The 24,531-nt window shown below is 42.9% G+C and overlaps 1 protein-coding gene across 3 annotated transcripts in view; it reads left to right on the top strand.

Moving 5' to 3' along the window:
* Nucleotides 1-24,531, top strand: part of LOC117965871 (butyrophilin subfamily 2 member A1-like) — a 100,430-nt gene that overhangs the window by 6,769 nt on the left and 69,130 nt on the right. For 2 of the 3 annotated variants that reach the window (XM_059014695.1, XM_059014694.1), the window contains exons 2-9: nucleotides 1,318-1,394; nucleotides 1,658-2,005; nucleotides 9,231-9,578; nucleotides 10,043-10,390; nucleotides 16,696-16,977; nucleotides 18,409-18,516; nucleotides 18,620-18,646; nucleotides 19,589-19,615. In XM_059014695.1, the coding sequence (XP_058870678.1) occupies nucleotides 1,322-1,394; nucleotides 1,658-2,005; nucleotides 9,231-9,578; nucleotides 10,043-10,390; nucleotides 16,696-16,977; nucleotides 18,409-18,516; nucleotides 18,620-18,646; nucleotides 19,589-19,615 (1,561 nt within the window). In that variant the 5' untranslated portion in view covers nucleotides 1,318-1,321. The remainder of the gene's footprint in view (nucleotides 1-1,317; nucleotides 1,395-1,657; nucleotides 2,006-9,230; nucleotides 9,579-10,042; nucleotides 10,391-16,695; nucleotides 16,978-18,408; nucleotides 18,517-18,619; nucleotides 18,647-19,588; nucleotides 19,616-24,531) is intronic. The other variant, XM_059014696.1, reaches the window with a different exon arrangement.

Here is a 24,531-nt window from a genome sequence, read left to right as displayed (position 1 = left end):
ATTTGGGCATGTGGTTAAAAAGTTGTTACAAATGTGTTCATGGTTCTACATGTGGGTAGATATTTGTTGCAGTTAGAGGTATGTCACATGTGGTTAATTGTTACGATTGTGGTTTTGAACAGACATCTCTTAAACTCCTTGACTTTTACTATTGTATATGTTTTGTATATGATTATAAATGATGGCTTTGCTAATCTGAGGGTCTCTCCCTGGTCTATACTGTAATAAGAGAGGGATTCAGGTATATCATTGGTAAAAGGAATGCAGCAGTATGGAGTAGTGGTTAGGGCTCTGGACTCTTGACCGGAGGGTTGTGGGTTCAATCCCAGGTGGGGGGGACACTGCTGTTGTACCCTTGAGCAAGGTACTTTACCTAGATTGCTCCAGTAAAAACCCAACTGTATAAATGGGTAATTGTATGTAAAAATAATGTGATATCTTGTAACAATTGTAAGTCGCCCTGGATAAGGGCGTCTGCTAAGAAATAAATAATAATAATATCTGTCTGTCTGAGCCACCAAGCCCCAAAGAGACAGACAGATAGGGCTCCTGAAAGAGGAAGTAAAAGCATTCAGGTATATTTGCCAGGTGTTCACTTTTGTATGTGATAGAAACATTCCGTTTCTACAACTATGACCAAAAGTTGTGCATCACCCTATAGAATTAACACATTTTGTTCCATAAAGTGTTCAAATTGTCTCAATCCTAGGTGATGCAAAACTTTTGGCCATACCTGCACACCCTGTGTCTCAATACTGCTGTATTACTATAGAGTGTAGTGCACACCCTGTGTCTCAATACTGCTCTATTACTGTAGAGTGTAGTGCACACCCTGTGTCTCAATACTGCTGTATTACTATAGAGTGTAGTGCACACCCTGTGTCTCAATACTGCTCTATTACTGTAGAGTGTAGTGCACACCCTGTGTCTCAATACTGCTGTATTACTATAGAGTGTAGTGCACACCCTGTGTCTCAATACTGCTCTATTACTGTAGAGTGTAGTGCACACCCTGTGTCTCAATACTGCTCTATTACTGTAGAGTGTAGTGCACACCCTGTGTCTCCATACTGCTCTATTCTGGCGTTCTCTGTCTGTCACAACATATACATTATTATCTGGTTCATATACATTGTATTGCACCTCAGAATGTGCCTGTCTGACTCTGTATGTATGTAGCAGTCTGCTCTGGGAGTGCAGTGCTGTACAGAACTTGCCTGTGCTGATCCTACATTGTGTTAGCTCAGTGGGTCACAGTGTGCACATCTAGTTGTGTCACTCAGCTTTAACTAAGAGATCTTTATTGTTATTTTCTAGGAGAATGAAGATGAGATTCCTGGGGAGGACCTGTCTTATTGTCTTGAGTTTGCTACCAGCTGTTTCTACACAGAGAGGTGAGAGGGACTGTAGAAATGAAACTGATGAAGAGACACATCCCTAATGCTACCCTGAATATATTTCAACAGGACAGATCCACTGAGATGCAATATTTCATTTTCAGTGTGTTTAGTGTCTCTGTATAGATATATAGCATTGAGCTCAAATAACTTACAGGTGGAGCACCAACCCTACTTATAAAATCTTTCAAATATTTATTCTATTAAATGCTTTCTTTTAAGAAACTTTTTATTGCCTGACCTTGTCTTTTCTTTCTCAGGTGGATGGCGTGTCGTTGGCTCTGATCAGCCTGTCATTGCTGAGGCTGGTTATGATGTCATCCTGCCCTGTCACATTTCACCCAGAGTCAGTGCTGTGGACATGGAAGTGAGGTGGTTCAGGGACAGATTCGACAGACCTGTTCATTTATATCAGAACCAAAATGATCGGCTCAGCAGACAGGACTGTGACTACCAGGGCCGCACTGCTCTCTCTCCCTCTGCACTGCAGACAGGCGATATCTCTCTAAATCTGAGAAACCTACGACTCTCTGACCGGGGCGTCTATACCTGCTCAGCTGATGATGGAAGATGGGCTGAAGACGGACAGACTGAACTGATAGTTACAGGTAGTGTTTTAAACAGAAGTGTGGGATTCAAATTGAAGGAACTTTAAGATTAGATAATTCTCCAGTTAGACCCACGTAGAATAACATCACCAGTTCTGGTCACTTTATTACAGAAATGAATACCTAATAATGTACATGATTTCCATGAGAGTAGATGTTAAAACTTAATGTTGATTTGAACTCGGCTCTCGCCAAGATAAGCACCAACTAAGACGTAGCTTTACAGTAAACTAATGTGATCCATATGTCTCCATCCATTTGCGCTTCCTTCTATATGATGATGTAGATATCCTTCTGTCTGGTGTTAATGGCTGAAGTGTAATGCTGGCTCCAGGGATCAGCTTATTTTGCCTCCCTGGCGCATCAGCACACACAACGGCTGCGATGCTGGCTCCGGGGATCAACCACAGTGCGGCCTCCCCAGCGCATCAGCATGACAACCGTCTGGATTGAGCTAAGTAGGGTACATCTCTGGGGTCTTCAAGTGGGCACCTTCCATCCTCGGTGTTTCGTTGACTAGCCCACGACACCTCAAGGGGGCTTGACGGTGATTCTGGCGTCCCAGCATCACCCCCCTCCGTCCCCCACTCAACTCAGCCCAGCTTACTTACCTGTACATCAGAATTTCTATCTTTCTATTCTGCTTGAGATCCCCAACCAGAATCTTTCCGTCTCAACCACAGCCAGTTGCTGCTCCTCTCTGCTGCTTCAGATAAGTTCTTCACTGTGCGGCGCAACTCTTGGCCACTGAATCAGACATCTCTGAGAAACCTGGTTGTAGAGTGTGCCACAAATCCTCAACAACCCACCTCCACTGGGTAAACCTGGACTCTCCATCCTCGCTGTTCTGCTTCAGTGGCTAGTTGAGCATACCGCAGTTTCTTCCTCTTATATGCCTCATCTACAGCATCCTCCCATGGCACTGTTAACAAGGCATGCTGATCCAGACCACAAGACAATATCTGGTCGAAGGTTAGTGGTGGAAATCTCAGCCGTTGACCAACATCTGCCAGCATTTTCCAGTATCTAGCAGCTTCCAGTGGTCCTGGGCGAGGATTGGTTTTAACACCTTTTCTTGGTGGTTGCTCTCCTGGGTGGAGGAATGTTGTCTTTTGTGTGTAATGTTTTGATGGAACAGGTGGCAACTTATTGGTCATGTTACGCTTGTCTTCCAATGCTAAGGCCAAACATCGCAGCACCTGGTCATGCGCCAAGTAAACCGTCCTTGGCTAAGAGCCACCTTACATCCTGTCAAAATGTGCCTTAATGTTGCAGGTGATGAACACAAAGGACATGAGGGATCCTCTCCTACCCAGAGGTTTAGGTTCTGTGGTGATGGGAGAACATCATATGTTGATCTGATGAGGAAACTGATCCTGCTGTGTTCCATTGTCCATAGGTCTTGCCAGCCGATCTTGCGTGTTCCACACTCTCCCATCTCATCCATTCTCGCTGCTTGGCCTGGGAAACGGCCTTTACGTACCTCATCCTCTCCTCCTGCTTTTGCACCTCGTTGACTACCAGCTTCCTCCGTTGAGCTGAAACTGCCTTGTGCCATGTAGGAGGAGCTGAACTGAGACCACGACCACCTCTTCCATGTTGAACTTACCCCATAGTATCACTGATTCGAAGGGCAGCCTTTACATCTTCCATGGCTTTCTTTGCCACCCACTTTCTTCTAGTTTTCAACACAGGTGCTGCCTCCCTTACGTAATTTGTCGCGTGACTCTACTAATGTCACTTCCAGTCTGACCTTGGCGCACTTAAACTCCTCGGTTAGAGCGGAGACTGGTAGCTGCAGTATTCCTTTACCATAAAGTCCCACTGTGCTGAGGCAGCGTGGAACTCCCAACCATTTCCTGATGAATGAACTGATTAAAGTTTCCAGCTTCTCTACTGTTGTCAAAGAAACCTCATACACAGTCAGTGGCCACAGCAGCCTTGGCAGTAGACCAAACTGAAAGCACCAGAGTTTTAGTTTGCCTGGTAAAGCGCTGCTGTCTATGCTCTTCAACCCTTCCACTGCTTGTTGTCTAACTTCTCCCACATGAACCGTGTCCTTTAGATCCCCGTCATACCATCTCCCAAGGCTCTTCACTGGCTTCTCAGACACTGTTATTGCCTCACCATTAATGTAGAACCTTTCATCTACTACTACTTTACCTTAATTATAGAGATGCTCCTTGATTTAGTGGGCTTGAATTGCATTCGTGCCCATTCAATTTTATTGGTTAATTTGCCCAATAACCGATTAGTGCAGGCTACTGTTGTAGTCATGGTTGTCATGTCATCCATGTATGCTCGAATTGGTGGTAGTCGCATTCCAGAAGCCAAGCGCTCTCCTCCTACTACCCATTTTGATGCCTTAATGATTACTTCCATTGCCATGGTAAAAGCCAGTGGAGAAATGGTGCATCCTGCCTTTATTCCAACTTCTAGGCATTGCCATGTAGTGCTGAATTCTGAAGTTGGAAAAACTAAATTGCAAATCCAAATATCTCTCCAGCTCAAACTTAGATGCTTTTATTGTGCCATTCTTCTCACTGGTGAATAACTTCTTTACAAATTTGAATGGGTCTTTTATAAAAGTTAGCTCTCGCACGCTCCTTCTTTTTGTAGCGTTTCCGTAGGCGCTCAGCTCTGCGCAGTGTTGCAAGCTTATCTTTTATGACCCTTTGTAAGAGATTGAGTCCCTCCTTCTGACTTTGTTCTGCTCTTCTCCATTGCTTCCTCAGCTGTCTCCTTTCTCTAACTAAGCGTTCAATCTCCTGCTGCCGTCTAGACTTTCCATGGATTAGTTTACTTTTTTCCTTCCTTTTTTCAACTCCAAACCCCTCGCTTCCATATGCGTAGATGATGTCCCCAAATTTATCCAGTTTCTTTTCAACTGTTCCACTTAACCTTTCCATGCAAAGCAGAGATCTGTGTTTACTGTGTCCCATGCAGTTTTCTCACAAGCTCTTGGCCATTTAACTCCAGGCTTGTGCCCGTTGAGGTTCTTTTCTCTCTTATGCTGGTTCGTCTGACCGGGTTCACAAGGATCATTAGGTTCATCACTAACTGTGTCCATGCAAGTCCTCCTCATGTCTATGACAGGGGTGCTGATATCCTGCAAACTGTGGTTTGCTTCCTGTTGCTGGATTTCATTCGGCTGACTTGACTGACTTCGTAAGAAACACTGATCAATGTGAGGCCCTTGGAGTAGTATTAGCTAGTATAAGCTCTGAGGACATAATAGATCCATCTAGAGAGGGACTGTAGAAATGAAATTGATGAAGAGACAACCTGCTATTTGTTTTTTTATTACATTTATATAGCGTTTTTCATACAAAGTATCACAAAGCACTGTACAGTACATAAAAAGCATTTACATTTATACAAGATCCCCAGGCATGTCACACACACAACTGCTACATATTAAATAGTAAATTTTAAAAACCGTATGTAACAGGGGAGATCTGGACTGACTGTGTAGAGGTACGGGGAACCCTGACCAACCCCAATCTATAGGCACAACTGGGTGTAGGACGGAGACCTGTGCTGACCGGCTTAGCGGCAGTGGGGGCACTGTATAAGCAGAACTTTTGTTTGTAGTTTTATTACTGTGTTTTCCCTTTTTCTTTCTCCTTCTGTTTTCATTATTATTTCTGAGCACTTGAAGGTGCACGGTTTGGGATACCTGTGTTGGAAATCCTGTGGTCCTGGTTTACTGTCGGCAGTATCCTGACCATGGACAACAGCGCCCTCTGCGGGCTAAACTAAATAAAAAATAAATAAGTAAAATAAATAAATCTGGGCACCTGTGCGGTGTTGGCAAATAACATCTTCTGTCTCCCGTGTCAGTGAATACCCCCACCCTTCCACACAGTATATAAAAAATAATAATGTTAAAAAGCAGAAATTTTCCAGTAAAGGTTCTCCGCGTGGAGTGCAGTATGCGCCTTATAGCCTGGAGGTTTCAGGTTTGAATCCAGGCTATTCTATTGCCAACCGTAGATGGGAGCTCCCAAGGGGCAGCACACAACAGGCCGAGCGTTGCCCGGGGGGCAGGGCTTAGTTTGGCCAGAGTGTCATCGGCTCAACACGCACCATCAACCCCCTGTAGACTGGCTGAGCGCCTGCAGCTTTGCCTGTAAGCAGCCCAGAGCTCCGTTGTCCTCTAACGCTGTAGCTCTGAGGTGGCTGCACGGTGAGTCTTCAGTGTGTAAATAAGCAGTCGGCTTACGGCACACGCTTTGGAGGACAGCGTGTGCTCGTCTTCGCCCTCTCGAGTCAGCGGGGAGCTGAGCTTAAAAATAATTGGATTTGCCAAATTGGGAGAAAATAATAAAATATTTGGCAACGACTAAATTAAAAAAAAAGTATAAACTGTAGCAGTCCCAACTTCCCTGACAAAAAAAGAAGGGCATTTGATAATTCAGGGGCTCTGCATGAAAAAGCCCTTCCTCCTATGGTGATTTTGTTGACCCTAGGAATAACCAACAGCCCCAAATCCTGTGATCTCAGAGTGTGCTTTAACATGAAGATAATTCAACAGGACAGATCCACTGAGATGCAATATTTAATTGTCAGTGTGTTTAGTGTCGCTGTATGGATGTATAGCATTGAGCTCAAATAACTTACAGGAAGAGCACCAACCAGCTTTCAAACATTTATTGTATTAAAGATGCTGTTTTAAGAAACAGTTCTTTTTTAATGGCATGTAAGGTTAGCCAAGTGGTCTTGTAGATGTTCAATACAGGAAAGCAGGATGTGAACACAAGTTAGGTTTGCAACCCTAAAATCTGTTATTTTTTAAGCAAATAGAATAAAACAAAACTCAAAATCAAAACTTTTAAAGTAAATAAATATAACTATGTACAGCTCAAAAAAAACACTTCTGAGTGCAGGATGAATTATGTCTTCTTTAAACAAAACCAGCATGTAGACTTAGTCAGGGCTAGAACACACTTCCCTAGCCTCTCTCTTCCTTAGCTTAGTCACTTAACCTCCTTGTGCTCCGTCTTTCGAGTGAGACGTAATTGTAAGTGACTCTGCAGCTGATGCATAGTTCACACACCCTAGTCTCTGTAAGTTGCCTTGGATAAAGGTGTCTGCTAAATAAGCAAATAATAAAATAATTAATAAATGAGCTCCTCTTCTCTCCAACCTCCCCCTTTTATACCTGAACTTGGGTAACTCTTCCCCTTGGAACCAACCAAGAGTTGGGTGTTTTTTTTAATATCTACTAAACTTCTCAATTTAAATACAAATAAATAATAGTAAACAAATAAACAATTCAAAATTATAATGCAAAGCAAAAATAAATCCAAAATCTAAAACTTGGTCTTTCAAAAACCCATAAAACCCCTACCTTAATTAGGTAGCCCTGTCTGCCTTCTATAAGAAGACATACAGTAAACTAATTTTACCTGCACCCTCTATACAGGACTTGCGGTAACCCAGAGATCATATTATGCCCCTCTGCCAAAATGGCATCTCTCTACAGCAGCAGCAGCACTGTCACCCCCCATTCAGTGCTGGTGTAATCACCAATAAAAAACTTTTACAAACAAAAGGTGGGTCATTTTCTTTTCTTGGCTTGCTGCTCCCACCTCCACCAGCAGATGGTGAATACCTACTGGTTCCGCCTCCACCGCCATGGGAGGACTGCTTGCTGCTCCCACCTCCACCACCAGAGGGAGAACAGCAGGAGCTGCCTCTCCCACCACCAGCAGAGGGTGAATGCCTGCTAGGTCCACTTCCACCAGCAGAGGGTAAATGCTTGCTGGGTCCACTTCCACCAGCAGAGGGTGAATTCCTGCTGGTATCACTTCCCCCACCGTCACCATCATGAGGAGAGGAGCCGGAGCTGCCTCTGCCTCCACCATCACCAGGGGGAGAGGATCAGGAGCTGCCTCTCCCTTCACCAGGACGTGATGCTGGCATTCCTCAGCAGCCATTTCATAGTCTGCTGAGAGGAGCACAGCAGAAAACAGCCCGGCCGTAGCGACCACGAAGAGGGCCACAGTGGCCAACCACAGCACTAAGACTGGTCCTGAATCCAGCACCGCCCAAGGATGCCTGCCTCACTTTGCCCAAGGTTGCCTGCTGCTCCGCATCGCCTGGGGTTGACTGATGCTCCGCATTTCGTGTGGAGCGACCAGTTACAGGGTACAAAGGAGAAGTGGTTCTCCCGCTGCTGCCTCTGTGGCCAGGGGCTCCCCTCCCGAGTTCGCCTCTCGGGTCCGCTGCTGCCTTCGCCGGGGGTCGCCGCCGGCTCTGCTTTGCTGGGGGTCGCCGCCAGCTCTAACTTGCCTGGGGTCGCAGCAGGAAGTGCTGTGGCCAGAGCCCCATGGGGGGGGGGAGCTGCCGGCTACAAAGAAGGAGGAGGTCGGGGGACCACCTGCCCCCACAGCCTTTCCGCTGCCAGGACTGCCTCGACTGAATGAGTCAGCCTGGGAGCTGTCCGCAAGTCTGCGGACAGCATTGCCTCTGGCAGTTTTTCCGCTGCCATGGGTACAACGAGATAAAGCAGCATTTCCACTGCCAGGACTGGCTCCTCCAGCCAGGGGTGTTGGATTGCGAAGAGGACGTCCCACCATGGCCGCCCCCGTGGACCATTGCTGCCCCTGTTTCTGGGCCGGACATACGACCGGAACTTTGAGACTAAGGGAGAGGAGGCCATTGAGGCCATGTGTGCTGCGCACAAGGGGGGGATATATGACAATGTGCCCCACCCCTGTGTGCATTTGTGTGTTGTGTTAATATTGGTGTATTGTAGTTGATACACAGGATATAATGTGGGTAATGAGCACAAGTGTTTAAAATGTATAATTGTATTTAGACACGAGGGTGGCACAAATCACTTCACAAATTAAGTGTATTGATATGTGAGCATGATAATAATTAATTGGTAATTGAATCCCAGCACAATTATATATATATAGATGCACGAAGCACTCACTCGGGGTTGTCTGTTCGAGAGTGGAGAACGGGGGAGAGAGAAGGAGAAACCGTAAAAGAAAACAGCATCTCAGTTTCACTCACCAGTACTGCCTGTTTGTGTGTTTCTTTCTGGCCTGACGTCACCCCTACAGCCAGCGTGTTCACAGTATACAATCATTGTTTAAAAACAAAAGTGTCCACATTGGCTTAAGCCAGGCTATAGTTTTTATTTTGTTTACATGGCATGGGACTTGCACCATCATATTGCCTAACAGTTTTTTTTTTTTTTTTTTCTCAGGTGGAAGGGCTGTCGTTGGCTCTGATCAGCCTGTCATTGCTGAGGCTGGTTATGATGTCATCCTGCCCTGTCACATTTCACCCAGAGTCAGTGCTGTGGACATGGAAGTGAGGTGGTTCAGGGAGAGATTTGACAGACCTGTTCATTTATATCAGAACCAAAATGATCGGCTCAGCAGACAGGACAGTGACTACCAGGGCCGCACTGCTCTCTCTCCCTCTGCACTGCAGACAGGCGATATCTCTCTAAATCTGAGAAACCTACGACTCTCTGACCAGGGCGTCTATACCTGCTCAGCTGATGATGGAAGATGGGCTGAAGACGGACAGACTGAACTGATAGTTACAGGTAGTGTTTTAAACAGAAGTGTGGGATACAAATTGAAGGAACTTTAATCTAAGATTAGCTAATTCTCTAGTTAGACCCCACATAGAATAATATCATCAATTCTAGTCACTTTATTACAGAAATGAATACCTAATAAGGTACAGAGGAGTTAAACCAACCATAGGACCTGATAGTATAAGCTCTGAGGACAGAATAGATGATTCTAGAGGGACTGTAGAAATGAAACTGATGAAGAGACAACCTCCTATTTGTAACATGACAATAATTCAACAGGACAGATCCACTGAGATGCAATATTTCATTTTCAGTGTGTTTAGTGTCTCTGTATAGATGTATAGCATTGAGTTCAAATAACTTACAAGATGAGCACCAACCCTACTTATAATAGCTTTCAAATATTTAATCTATTAAGATGCTGTTTTTAAGAAACTTTTTATTGCCTGACCTTGTCTTTTCTTTCTCAGGACGATGGCGTGTCGTTGGCTCTGATCAGCCTGTCATTGCTGAGGCTGGTGATGATGTCATCCTGCCCTGTCGCATTTCACCCAGAGTCAGTGCTGTGGACATGGAAGTGAGGTGGTTCAGGGAGAGATTCGACAGACCTGTTCATTTATATCAGAACCAAAAGTATCAGGTCAGCAAACAGGACAGACTTTATTGGCACCGCACTGCTCTCTCTCCCTCTGCACTGCAGACGGGTGATATCTCTCTGCATCTGAGAAACATCCAGCCCTCGGATAGAGGCGTCTATACTTGCTTAACTGATGATGGAAGATGGAATGAAGAAGGACAGACTGAAGTGATAGTTACAGGTAGTGTTTGCTACAGAAGTGTGGAATACAAATTGAAGGAACTTTGTCTAAGTTTATATCATTCTCCAGTTAGACCCAACATAGAATAATATACATCAATTATGGCCACATCATTACAGAAATAAGGTACAGAGGAGCTAGGCCAATCATAGGACCTGATAGTATAAGCTCTGAGGCCAGAATAGATCAGTCTAGAATAAAGGCATACAATTGAAGTTTAAAAACCAAAAAAGTTTAAAATGTCAAGTAGGGATTAGTACAGGATGAGAAAAGGCCATTTGGCCCACCTATGCTTGCTTTGGTGCCAGTGTGGTCCGTTTGCACTTAGGTTAGGAAAAACAAAAAAACCCTAAGCAGGTTAGTAGGGGAAATGAAACCTCTGGGAATCCATGGCTAAACGGACTGCCCTTCCTCCAGGCGGCCAGCTAAAAGTCTTATTGTTGTCACAGATAGGGGTATATACAATATTGTTCATGACTATTCCAGTCTTCCAGTCTAGACATCCAGTCTATTCTTGAAGGACACAGCTCTTTAACAGCTCTGTCTGGCAGCCAATGGTTCAATGGTTCACCACCCTTTCCCCTTTGTTCTCAATATGCCCTTCTTCATTTTCCACCTGTGGCCCCTGGTTCTGTTCTCTGTGACCTGTGAAAAATAATTCTCAGCAGTTACTTTGTTAAAACCTTGACAATTTTAAATATCTTGCCTCTGACTCTCCATTTTTCTAGGCTATACAGATTCATCTCTTTCAGTCTATTTTCATATGACATGCCCTTCAGTCCTGGAATCAATCATGTTGCTCTCCTCTGTACTCTGTCCAATGTCTCAATGTCTTTCTTATGATATGGGAACCAGAACTGTCAGTCTTTTCATTTTAAAGTAGAAGGCAAGGGGAGAATGGGAGTCCTCCCCCCACGCGGGTGCAAGTGGCAACGCCCCCCACCGAAAACGAATTTTAGGGTTTCATTTGTAGAACATTTAGTGTTTTTTAGTCAAGTTTGTATTTATTGTAAGAGATCCCTGTGTATTTACGTAATCGCCGTACAACACACACACTGAAAAAGTAGAGCAGGGGGCGGGTCTTACGTGGCGCGAAGTGAACGTTTCACAGAAAACAAAGTAAATATTTTGCGAGTGTAAATTTAACCTCTACCATCTAGAGTTATATTAGAAAGTGGATAAATGAAAACAAGTCTGCTAAATCTGATAACTGAATCATCTGATAAATGAAAACAAGTCATAAATCTGTATCGGAGACAAGCGGTGAGGAAGTTAACAGCCCTGATGAAAATCCTTCAGCCAGGTCAAACAACTTCCCCTCCCCATTTCCATTTAACTTGAACTTCCTAAAATGTGAATTTAGATAGTATTCTAAAAATAATGAACTTTAGTACCATGCCTATTTAAACATAGATAATGACAGTATGTGTTTATGCATATTTGTGTGTGTGTACTTTTTATCTGCATTTTGTGTGTAAATGTCAATAATATTGCTTGACCACAGTTTTATAGCTACTGATTATGCAGCAAAAGATTTGACCGGTACATCTTGTAGCTCATAGCGTGATATGTTTTTTGTTTAATAAAGACTTAATCAATACAACAAAGCACATAAAAATAAAATAATCAGCCTGTGGCAAAGTGGCTGCTGAGTAGAACAGGTGCAGAGGGGATGCAGTGCAGGAATAATCACAAATGGAAACTGTAATCTGATTTGGAAAAGGGATCTTTTATTTTTATAAAAATCCTCGTCTGGCGACCAAGCAATAATCCTCCGGCAATACACCCCTGGTGTAAAGCTCGGCAGGAAAATGATGATAATGATTTGCAAAACAAATAATAACACGTTATCCGCTCCCACAATAATACTAACATATTTTTGTATTAACTTAGCTCAACATAGCGACCCTCTCATTAAGCATGGCACCGCGACGCAACCAAAAGAAGCGCTTAGCCTATTAATTAATTGACCATTTACACCGTGCAAACGTTTCAGGCAGTGTTTGACTTTTTGTATAGTTTGTCTTCTACACTTTAGCCTGTGGTAAATAAAATCCAACCTGTTGATTTTTATTTGACTTTGTTGTTTTTTCTCAGCGTGTGGATCTAGGGGCTTGTGATTTGTGACCTACTGGAGCACCGCTTACTTCTGTTTTAGCGCAGTAAGAAAATATAGGCTGCCAGTAGATTGATAATAAAAAGGTAAATTGATCATTTACCTTTGATTAGTAAACATCTAAAAAAAACAATTCAAATGTGCACATATGTCGTATTTTTGAATTCGGGACACTCACTTCAAGACTAATGTATTTTTACCTGTGGAACTAAAGCTGTCAATATTCCGCCATCTTGTATGAAAAGTTACATGACAAGCAAGTGAATTCACAGACAAAAGACAATTACTAGCAGTGCTACAAACAAACAAAACACTCACAAATACTTTATCACAGTTCAAATGGGGATTCTCTCCCGGTCCTTCCAGTTCCGTATGTGCTCTGAAACCAAGCGAAGGAAAAGATTTACAATTCTATGGCCCCTTTATGCCATTATGCATGACTCCTAGGTAAATGATTGCAGCTGCCTTTACTGTCTGCAGCTGCTACATAGTTTACCTTCCGGGTCAATATATTCCTGCAACAGTCTCTTGCCTTCTTCCAGACTGACCGAGTTCCCGTCCCAGGAAAATAACTGTCAGGCCAGTCCGTCCAAAGACTTCCCCTTTCGCTGCTTAGCACCCTCACAGGTCGGGAGGGAGATTTACAACCAAAACTCATATTTCTGTCACACAATCATATTAATTAATTGCGCAATGTGAATATAATTTCCTGAATTAATTGTATATGCTAGGTTTCAGATCGATCAATGCATAAGACATGCATGTCAACAGTCCCTATGTGGTCTGGGCAGTCCCGATTTCCTAGCAAATGTCCCGCGTCCCGATGCATAGGAAGAAAATCCCGATATTTACACATAAAAAAAATATATATTCTGCACAGTAGAGTTAGTGAAACCCACATGCTGTGCTCTTTGTGCGGCTGACTCATCTGCTGATCACTAACTTATACAAAGGTAAGAACGCTTCATTATGTCTATTTTTACTGTCATGATGATCATGACAGTAAAAATAGACATGACCAGATTCAAATAACCACTCCCATTGTTTTACCGTAAATACCAAACGTGCAATACATTCATGAAACAATTAGCTATAAAGACTTGGCATTACACAGCGCCATCTAGTGACTTAAATACACAACTTTTAATAACTGGATTAATATGAAAACAACCTTTAAAAGACAATATTAGGAATATTAATGTTAGTAAGTGCTCAACACCACAATCTATCTGAAAACTAAACAGCATGTTACTTAAATTTTCGGAATCACCTCTGTTCTAAGTAAACCAATTAATCTTTTCAATTTCATCTGTGCAAAGTCTCTAATAATGTCAGTAAAATCCAGTTTTGGGAGTATATCACATTCCGAGGACATGATGGCAAGGTTGTTTAGGCGATCCTGGTTCATGGTGGCTCTCAGTTCATTAATGAGTCCCATGCGCAAGAATGATCGCACATTAAGGATAGGTAAATGCGCAGAGCAGGGGTGATATTCAGAAACGTGGAAATCACTTGAGAATTCAGGATAAGTTGAAGGTGGTCAAACGCTGTTCTCTTGTACTTGCCAGAAACAAATTTTAGTAAACTGGAGCATTTCAAACCGCTGGTGATTGTTAAATATACCTGTTTATATATGCATATATATATAGGGATTATACACCCCCAGAATCTGATCCTCTCCGTATCTTCTGCTCAATAATGTTATACCAAGTTTCATGACAATCGGATAAGCAGTTCTCCAAATATGTGAAAACAAACGAGACAAACAGACAAACAGATATACACCCTTGTATCCCCAGAATCTGATATTATCAATATCTTCTGCTCAATAACGTTGATTTCGAGTTCTATACCAATCGGATAAGCGTTTCTCTAGATATCTGTGAAAGTGTTAGTGTTTCCATGCAGATGGACCAATAGACTCACTTATTCTTCATTCAAGAACCATCTGGTGATCTGTAATGAGCTGTGCTGCTTTCTGGTCTTGTATCACGATACAAACGATACAGACCTATTACAATACGATGACTTGTGTAAAGAAAGCATTGCGATTCATCGACACGTGATGAATTGATACACCCTGCCCAGAGCCCCATATACCTCATTCTATCAGCAGCAGACCTCCGGTCAATTATAATTCTACTTACAACTACAATTACAGCACCATTGTTTGCTCAAATTACAATTACAATTGCAATGCTACTGTATTCAATTACAATTACAGTTACAATGATGCTGCAGTAACTGCAGATAGAATTACACTAGAAAGTCACATAAAGAGCTAACCACACACATGAACATGTTCACTGTGTTTACACTACCCAGCAGTGATCACAAATACACAGACATGCTGTATAAACAGTGACCCACACTTTACCATGTTCACTGTGTTTACCCAGCAGTGATCACAAATACACAGACATGCTGTATAAACAGTGACCCACACTTTACCATGTTCACTGTGTTTACTCTACCCAGCAGTGATCACAAATACACAGACATGCTGTATAAACACTGACCCACACTTTACCATGTTCGGGGTTGTGTGACAAGGTCGATTAGACAGGCAACAACAACAGTATAATAATTTAATATATATTTCGCCCAACTGCACACACAGCAGTCAGCAAATCACTCAATGGCGGGGATAGAGCAGAGCCTAGCCCCAGCAGAAGAACTGCGTTCTCTCCAAGAGTGTAGGCTGGAAAGACAACACACACACACTTTTAAATAATACTGCACAGGCAGTCGCTCACATACAACAGACAGTAAACAGTAAAGACAGCAAGCGAGACAGGCTGTGAAAATATGCACAGAAAGCACAAGAAGAGCTCGAATGGAGCCACTGATTCCAGGAAGGTGGCAAGCCAGCTTTTAGCATGAATGCAGGGGAACTGCAGTCAACTCGGAAAAGCTCTTTCATAATGCTCAGTTGTAAACACAGATGTCTTACCTTACCATCTTGAGAGGCAAAACGAGAAATGGCTTCCATGGGCTGACTATTTTGATTCCTCGGTAGGCGGAACCGAGGACGTCACCCAAGGGAGGCGTCTATCGGCAGCTCTGATATAAAGAGCTCAGTAAAAACCTACCAATAAGCAGGCATATCCCCTAAGTATGTTGTTGGTCGTCCTTGAATTGAAAGGGAACCTAACATTATATTTGTCTTTTTCAACCACTACTACCACCAAGACCTTTTCTATTTCGTTACTATTCATGCTGTACTTGCCTCTAATGTTTTTGCGTCCTATTTGCAAGACTTTGCATTTATTCACTAAAATTTCATCTGCCATGTGTCAGCCCAAGCTTGAATCCTGTCTAAATCTCTTTGTATTATTAAAGTTGCTGATTGGGAGTTGGCTACCCCTGCCGGTTTTGTGTTGTCTGCAAATTTGCACATCTTACTGATTATATCTTGGTCCAGGTCATTTATATAGATTAAGAATAGCAATGGTACCAGTGCTGATCCCTGTGGTACCCCCTTGTTATGTTACTCCAGTTTGATGCCTGGCCTCTAATTATAACTCTCTGCTTTCTATCTTGTAACCAGTTATCAATCTATGCTGCTACTTTACCATTTATTTCTACTTTTTTAATCTTTAGGTATAGTCTTTTGTGTGGTACTTTGTCAAATGCAGATTATGTATGCACTATCCTTGTTGACGCTAATAGTCACGTACTGAAACAAATGTAGTAAATTAGTTAAACAAGATATACCCTTTCTAAAGCCATGTCTCCTATAATGTTGTTACTATATAAATATTCCTCCATTTTGTTCTTATTGTAGTTTCCATGATTGATGTTAAACTTATAGGTCTGTAGTTCCCAGGGTCAAATGTATCTCCTTTTCTAAATATAGAAACACATTGCCAATTTCCAGTGCAGTGGGATGGCTCCTTTATTTGTAGATGTGTTCAGTATATAGCATATTGGTTTAACAATCTGCTCTCTAGTTTCCCTGAGGGCTCCTGGACAGATTCCATCAGGCCCTGGGGATTTGTTTATTTTAAGTGCTGCCAGCTCCCTTTTTAAAACAGACTTCAGTAATGATGAATTGCAATATGTTTTCATCTAAACAACACCATATCCCGGAGAGCAGACCCGGCTGGTGTGTCTATCTGTGTGTGTCTCACTGTCTATTTCCTGACAGTCTATCTGTGTGTGTCTCACTGTCTCTATTCCCTGACAGCTCTGGGGACCCAGCCCTCAATCTCTATGGACTCTACACAAGGAGAGCAGACCCGGCTGGTGTGCAGATCAGAGGGGTGGGACCCTGAACCTGAAGTGATCTGGAGAGACAGGGATGGAAACAATGTGACATCACTGTCCAACACAACAGTGCAGAGGGACAGTCAGGGGCTCCTCAGTGTCAGCAGCTACATCAAAATCAAACAGCAGTCCAATGTGTTCTCTTGTCTGGTTAGAAGTAAAATACCCAAACCAGACTGGGAATCCAAACTCCACATATCCCGTGAGTATCACATGTTTGTGGATTGAGCCTGACTGACACTGACCATAGATTACAGTCACCATGATGGGGCATCAACATCTGAATCAAACACATGAACTAGTGGACCAGTCAATATCTGAATCAAACACATGAACTAGTGGACCAGTCAATATCTGAATCAAACACATGACCTAGTGGACCAGTCAATATCTGAATCAAACACATGAACTAGTGGGCCAGTCAATATCTGAATCAAACACATGAACTAGTGGGCCAGTCAATATCTGAATCAAACACATGAACTAGTGGACCAGTCAATATCTGAATCAAACACATGAACTAGTGGACCAGTCAATATCTGAATCAAACACATGAACTAATGGACCAGTCAATATCTGAATCAAACACATGAACTAGTGGACCAGTCAATATCTGAATCGAACACATTTGGGGGTGGTGTTGTGCAGTCCTCTATTTTTAATGTCTGCGGTGTTTGGGGGGGTGTGGCTCAGTGTTGGGAGGGGTGTGTGGAATGCTCACTATGAGGGGGTGTGGCTCAGTGTTGGGAGGGGTGTGTGGAATGCTCACTATGAGGGGTGTGGCTCAGTGTTGGGAGGGGTGTGGTCAGTGTTGGGAGGGGTGTATGGAATGCTCACTATGAGGGGTGTGGTCAGTGTTGGGAGGGGTGTGTGGAATGCTCACTATGAGGGGTGTGGCTCAGTGTTGGGAGGGGTGTGGTCAGTGTTGGGAGGGGTGTGTGGAATGCTCACTATGAGGGGTGTGGTTCAGTGTTCGGAGGGGTGTGTGTAATGCTCACTATGAGGGGTGTGGTCAGTGTTGGGAGGGGTGTGTGGAATGCTCACTATGAGGGGTGTGGCTCAGTGTTCGGAGGGGTGTGTGTAATGCTCACTATGAGGGGTGTGGTCAGTGTTGGGAGGGGTGTGTGGAATGCTCACTATGAGGGGTGTGGTCAGTGTTGGGAGGGGTGTGTGGAATGCTCACTATGAGGGGTGTGGCTCAGTGTTCGGAGGGGTGTGTGTAATGCTCACTATGAGGGGTGTGGTCAGTGTTGGGAGGGGTGTGTGGAATGCTCACTATGAGGGGGTGTGGCGCAGTGTTGGGAGGGGTGTGTGGAATGCTCACTATGAGGGGTGTGGTCAGTGTTGGGAGGGGTGTGTGGAATGCTCACTATGAGGGGTGTGGTTCAGTGTTGGGAGGGGTGTGTGGAATGCTCACTATGAGGGGGTGTGGCTCAGTGTTGGGAGGGGTGTGTGGAATGCTCACTATGAGGGGGTGTGGTTCAGTGTTGGGAGGGGTGTGTGGAATGCTCACTATGAGGGGGTGTGGTCAGTGTTGGGAGGGGTGTGTGTGGAATGCTCACTATGAGGGGTGTGTCTCAGTGTTGGGAGGGGTGTGTGTTCCAGTGTGTTGAGCTACTGTGTTGTTTTCCAGGGGATTTTTTCCCAGGAGTCTCTGGATGGATGGTGGCTTTCTTCTTGACTTTAGCTCTCAGTATTGGAGCCATTCCTCCGCTGGTGATCCAATGGAGAAGAATGGATGGTATGAACTTTATCATTATCATGAGGCATTTCATATAGCTCTGTGCATTTTAAACATGTCAAACACGTTTCCAATAATATGGACTGTTCTGTTTTTCTTCTAGCCATGGAGAGAAAGTTTGAGCCTATGGGTAAGTAAAGCACTTAATGAAGAGATGCTGAAAACCCATTCCAGGTTTCTGCAGCAGTATCTTAAACTACCACACCCATAAATAAAGACATCCCTGTCTGGAAATCCAACTCATTAGAAATGATTATAAATAATAAGTAAATAATAATAAATATAATTGTTTTTATACATTGCAATTGTTATTTTATTGTTTCCAGGACCCTCTTGTAAACGAGACCTGATTTAAATAAATTAATAAATTAAATCTCCTGGTTAAATAAATTAATCTATTCAAATTTAAATTTAATTTTTTTTTTTTTTTGGACACAAAGTCTTAGGAATATAAATATTTCCTTATGGAGGGATGTTGAAAATTGTAATAATTTTAGTTTGTATGTTTCATATACTTTGCAGATAGCAGATTCATTTTCACATGGACATCCTGTTCATTTAACTGGTTATTTGTTTATTTAGCAGACACCTTTATCCAAGGCGACTTACAGAGACTAGGGTGTGTGAACTATGCATCAGCTGCAGTCACTTACAATTACGTCTCACCCGAAAGGAGTTTAAGTGACTTGCTCAGGGGTCACACAATGAGTCGGTGGCTGAGGTGGGATTTGAACTGGGGACTTCCTGGTTACAAGCCCTTTTCTTTACCCACTGGACCATACAGCCTCCATGTGTTTTTCATACTGCAATTGAATCTGTACTGGAGCTGAGATAACCACACACTGTTCTGTCTGATTCATTTTAATCTGTACTGGAGCTGAAATAACCACACACTGTTCTGTCTGATTCATTTTAATCTGTACTGGAGCTGAAATAACCACACACTGTTCTGTCTGATTCATTTTAATCTGTACTGGAGCTGAAATAACCACACACTGTTCTGTCTGATTCATTTTAATCTGTGCTGGAGCTGAAATAACCACACACTGTTCTGTCTGATTCATTTTTTTAGCTGCTAAGTGCCTTCGTAAGGAACTTGGTAAGAATTGTTTTTTATTTTATTATTATTTATTTCTTAGCAGACGCCCTTATCCAGGGCGATTTACAATTGTTACAAGATATCACATTATACATTATTTCACATTATTTTTACACACAATTACCTATTTATACAGTTGGGTTTTTACTGGAGCAATCTAGTTTAAAGTACCTTGCTCAAGGATACAACAGCAGTGTCCCCCACTGGGGATTGAACCCACAACCCTCCGGTCAAGAGTCCAGAGCCCTAACCACTACTCCACACTGCTGCCCACAAAATTACCACAAAAGGTTTCTATCCTTCTATCTGTCTGTGTGCCTGTGTTAGCTTTCTATCCTATCTGTCTGTGTGCCTGTGTTAGCTTTCTATCCTTCTATCTGTCTGTGTGTCTGTGTTAGCTTTCTATCCTTCTATCTGCCTGTGTGTCTGTGTTAGCTTTCTATCCTATCTGTCTGTGTGCCTGTGTTAGCTTTCTATCCTTCTATCTGTCTGTGTGTCTGTGTTAGCTTTCTATCCTTCTATCTGTCTGTGTGTCTGTGTTAGCTTTCTATCCTTCTATCTGTCTGTGTGTCTGTGTTAGCTTTCTATCCTTCTATCTGTCTGTGTGCCTGTGTTAGCTTTCTATCCTTCTATCTGTCTGTGTGCCTGTGTTAGCTTTCTATCCTTCTATCTGTCTGTGTGTCTGTGTTAGCTTTCTATCCTTATATCTGTCTGTGTGTCTGTGTTAGCTTTCTATCCTTCTATCTGTCTGTGTGCCTGTGTTAGCTTTCTATCCTTCTATCTGTCTGTGTGCCTGTGTTAGCTTTCTATCCTTCTATCTGTCTGTGTGCCTGTGTTAGCTTTCTATCCTTCTATCAGTCTGTGTGTCTGTGTTAGCTTTCTATCCTATCTGTCAGTGTGTCTGTGTTAGCTTTCTATCCTTCTATTTGTCTGTGTGCCTGTGTTAGCTTTCTATCCTTCTATCTGTCTGTGTGCCTGTGTTAGCTTTCTATCCTTCTATCTGTCTGTGTGCCTGTGTTAGCTTTCTATCCTTCTATCAGTCTGTGTGTCTGTGTTAGCTTTCTATCATTCTATCTGTCTGTGTGTCTGTGTTAGCTTTCTATCCTTCTATCTGTCTGTGTGCCTGTGTTAGCTTTCTATCCTTCTGTCTGTGTGTCTGTGTAAGCTTTCTATCCTTCTATCTGTCTGTGTGTCTGGGTTAGCTTTCTATCCTTCTATCTGTCTGGGTGCCTGTGTTAGCTTTCTATCCTTCTGTCTGTCTGTGTGCCTGTGTTAGCTTTCTATCCTTCTATCTGCCTGTGTGTCTGTGTTAGCTTTCTATCCTTCTATCTGCCTGTGTGCCTGTGTTAGCTTTCTATCCTTCTATCTGTCTGTGTGTCTGTGTTAGCTTTCTATCCTTATATCTGTCTGTGTGTCTGTGTTAGCTTTCTATCCTTCTATCTGTCTGTGTGCCTGTGTTAGCTTTCGATCCTTCTGTCTGTCTGTGTGTCTGTGTTAGCTTTCTATCCTTCTATCAGTCTGTGTGTCTGTGTTAGCTTTCTATCCTATCTGTCAGTGTGTCTGTGTTAGCTTTCTATCCTTCTATTTGTCTGTGTGTCTGTGTTAGCTTTCTATCCTTCTATCTGTCTGTGTGTCTGTGTTAGCTTTCTATCCTTCTATCTGTCTGTGTGTCTGTGTTAGCTTTTTATCCTTCTATCTGCCTGTGTGTCTGTGTTAGCTTTCTATCCTTATATCTGTCTGTGTGTCTGTGTTAGCTTTCTATCCTTCTATCTGTCTGTGTGCCTGTGTTAGCTCTTGATCCTTCTATCTGTCTGTGTGTCTGTGTTAGCTTTCTATCCTTCTATCTGTCTGTGTGTCTGTGTTAGCTTTCTATCCTTCTGTCTGTGTGTGTTAGCTTTCTATCCTTCTATCTGTCTGTGTGCCTGTGTTAGCTTTCTATCCTTCTATCTGTCTGTGTGTCTGTGTTAGCTTTCTATCCTTCTATCTGTCTGTGTGTCTGTGTTAGCTTTCTATCCTTCTATCAGTCTGTGTGTCTGTGTTAGCTTTCTATCCTTCTATCTGTCTGTGTGTCTGTGTTAGCTTTCTATCCTTCTGTCTGTCTGTGTGCCTGTGTTAGCTTTCTATCCTTCTATCTGTCTGTGTGTCTGTGTTAGCTTTCTATCCTTCTATCTGTCTGTGTGTCTGTGTTAGCTTTCTAGCCTTCTATCTGTCTGTGTGTCTGTGTTAGCTTTCTATCCTTCTGTCTGTCTGTGTGTCTGTGTTAGCTTTCTATCCTTCTATCTGTCTGTGTGTCTGTGTTAGCTTTCTATCCTTCTATCTGTCTGTGTGCCTGTGTTAGCTCTTGATCCTTCTATCTGTCTGTGTGCCTGTGTTAGCTTTCTATCCTTCTATGTGTCTGTGTGTCTGTGTTAGCTTTCTATCCTTCTGTCTGTCTGTGTTAGCTTTCTATCCTTCTATCTGTCTGTGTGTCTGTGTTAGCTTTCTATCCTTCTATGTGTCTGTGTGTCTGTGTTAGCTTTCTATCCTTATATCTGTCTGTGTGTCTGTGTTAGCTTTCTATCCTTCTATCTGTCTGTGTGCCTGTGTTAGCTTTCTATCCTTCTATCTGTCTGTGTGTCTGTGTTAGCTTTCTATCCTTCTATCTGTCTGTGTGTCTGTGTTAGCTTTCTAGCCTTCTATCTGTCTGTGTGTCTGTGTTAGCTTTCTATCCTTCTGTCTGTCTGTGTGTCTGTGTTAGCTTTCTATCCTTCTATCTGTCTGTGTGTCTGTGTTAGCTTTCTATCCTTCTATCTGTCTGTGTGCCTGTGTTAGCTCTTGATCCTTCTATCTGTCTGTGTGCCTGTGTTAGCTTTCTATCCTTCTATGTGTCTGTGTGTCTGTGTTAGCTTTCTATCCTTCTGTCTGTCTGTGTTAGCTTTCTATCCTTCTATCTGTCTGTGTGTCTGTGTTAGCTTTCTATCCTTCTATGTGTCTGTGTGTCTGTGTTAGCTTTCTATCCTTATATCTGTCTGTGTGTCTGTGTTAGCTTTCTATCCTTCTATCTGTCTGTGTGCCTGTGTTAGCTTTCTAACCTTCTATCTGTCTGTGTGTCTGTGTTAGCTTTCTATCCTTCTATCTGCCTGTGTGTCTGTGTTAGCTTTCTATCCTTCTATCTGCCTGTGTGTCTGTGTTAGCTTTCTATCCTTCTATCTGCCTGTGTGCCTGTGTTAGCTTTCTATCCTTCTATGTGTCTGTGTGTCTGTGTTAGCTTTCTATCCTTCTATCTGTCAGTGTGCCTGTGTTAGCTTTCTATCCTTCTATCTGTCTGTGTGTCTGTGTTAGCTTTCTATCCTTATATCTGTCTGTGTGTCTGTGTTAGCTTTCTATCCTTCTATCTGTCTGTGTGCCTGTGTTAGCTTTCGATCCTTCTGTCTGTCTGTGTGTCTGTGTTAGCTTTCTATCCTTCTGTCTGTCTGTGTGTCTGTGTTAGCTTTCTATCCTTCTGTCTGTCTGTGTGTCTGTGTTAGCTTTCTATCCTTCTATCTGTCTGTGTGTCTGTGTTAGCTTTCTATCCTTCTATCTGTCTGTGTGTCTGTGTTAGCTTTTTATCCTTCTATCTGCCTGTGTGTCTGTGTTAGCTTTCTATCCTTATATCTGTCTGTGTGTCTGTGTTAGCTTTCTATCCTTCTATCTGTCTGTGTGCCTGTGTTAGCTCTTGATCCTTCTATCTGTCTGTGTGTCTGTGTTAGCTTTCTATCCTTCTATCTGTCTGTGTGTCTGTGTTAGCTTTCTATCCTTCTGTCTGTGTGTGTTAGCTTTCTATCCTTCTATCTGTCTGTGTGCCTGTGTTAGCTTTCTATCCTTCTATCTGTCTGTGTGTCTGTGTTAGCTTTCTATCCTTCTATCTGTCTGTGTGTCTGTGTTAGCTTTCTATCCTTCTATCAGTCTGTGTGTCTGTGTTAGCTTTCTATCCTTCTATCTGTCTGTGTGTCTGTGTTAGCTTTCTATCCTTCTCTGTCTGTGTGCCTGTGTTAGCTTTCTATCCTTCTATCTGTCTGTGTGTCTGTGTTAGCTTTCTATCCTTATATCTGTCTGTGTGTCTGTGTTAGCTTTCTAGCCTTCTATCTGTCTGTGTGTCGGTGTTAGCTTTCTATCCTTCTGTCTGTCTGTGTGTCTGTGTTAGCTTTCTATCCTTCTATCTGTCTGTGTGTCTGTGTTAGCTTTCTATCCTTCTATCTGTCTGTGTGTCTGTGTTAGCTTTCTATCCTTCTATCTGTCTGTGTGTCTGTGTTAGCTTTCTATCCTTATATCTGTCTGTGTGTCTGTGTTAGCTTTCTATCCTTCTATCAGTCTGTGTGTCTGTGTTAGCTTTCTATCCTTCTATCTGTCTGTGTGTCTGTGTTAGCTTTCTATCCTTCTGTCTGTCTGTGTGCCTGTGTTAGCTTTCTATCCTTCTATCTGTCTGTGTGTCTGTGTTAGCTTTCTATCCTTCTATCTGTCTGTGTGTCTGTGTTAGCTTTCTACCCTTCTATCTGTCTGTGTGCCTGTGTTAGCTTTCTATCCTTCTGTCTGTCTGTGTGTCTGTGTTAGCTTTCTATCCTTCTATCTGTCTGTGTGTCTGTGTTAGCTTTCTATCCTTCTATCTGTCTGTGTGCCTGTGTTAGCTCTTGATCCTTCTATCTGTCTGTGTGCCTGTGTTAACTTTCTATCCTTCTGTCTGTCTGTGTGTCTGTGTTAGCTTTCTATCCTTCTATCTGTCTGTGTGTCTGTTAGCTTTCTATCCTTCTATCTGTCTGTGTGCCTGTGTTAGCTTTCTATCCTTCTATCTGTCTGTGTGTCTGTGTTAGCTTTCTATCCTTCTATCTGCCTGTGTGTCTGTGTTAGCTTTCTATCCTTCTATCTGCCTGTGAAACTGTGTTAGCTTTCTATCCTTCTAT

Source organism: Acipenser ruthenus, chromosome 48 (genome assembly GCF_902713425.1).
Source record: "Acipenser ruthenus chromosome 48, fAciRut3.2 maternal haplotype, whole genome shotgun sequence".
Taxonomy (NCBI): Eukaryota; Metazoa; Chordata; class Actinopteri; order Acipenseriformes; family Acipenseridae; genus Acipenser; species Acipenser ruthenus.
Note: the sequence above shows the minus strand (reverse complement) of the source record. Positions and strands in the feature narration are given on the sequence as shown.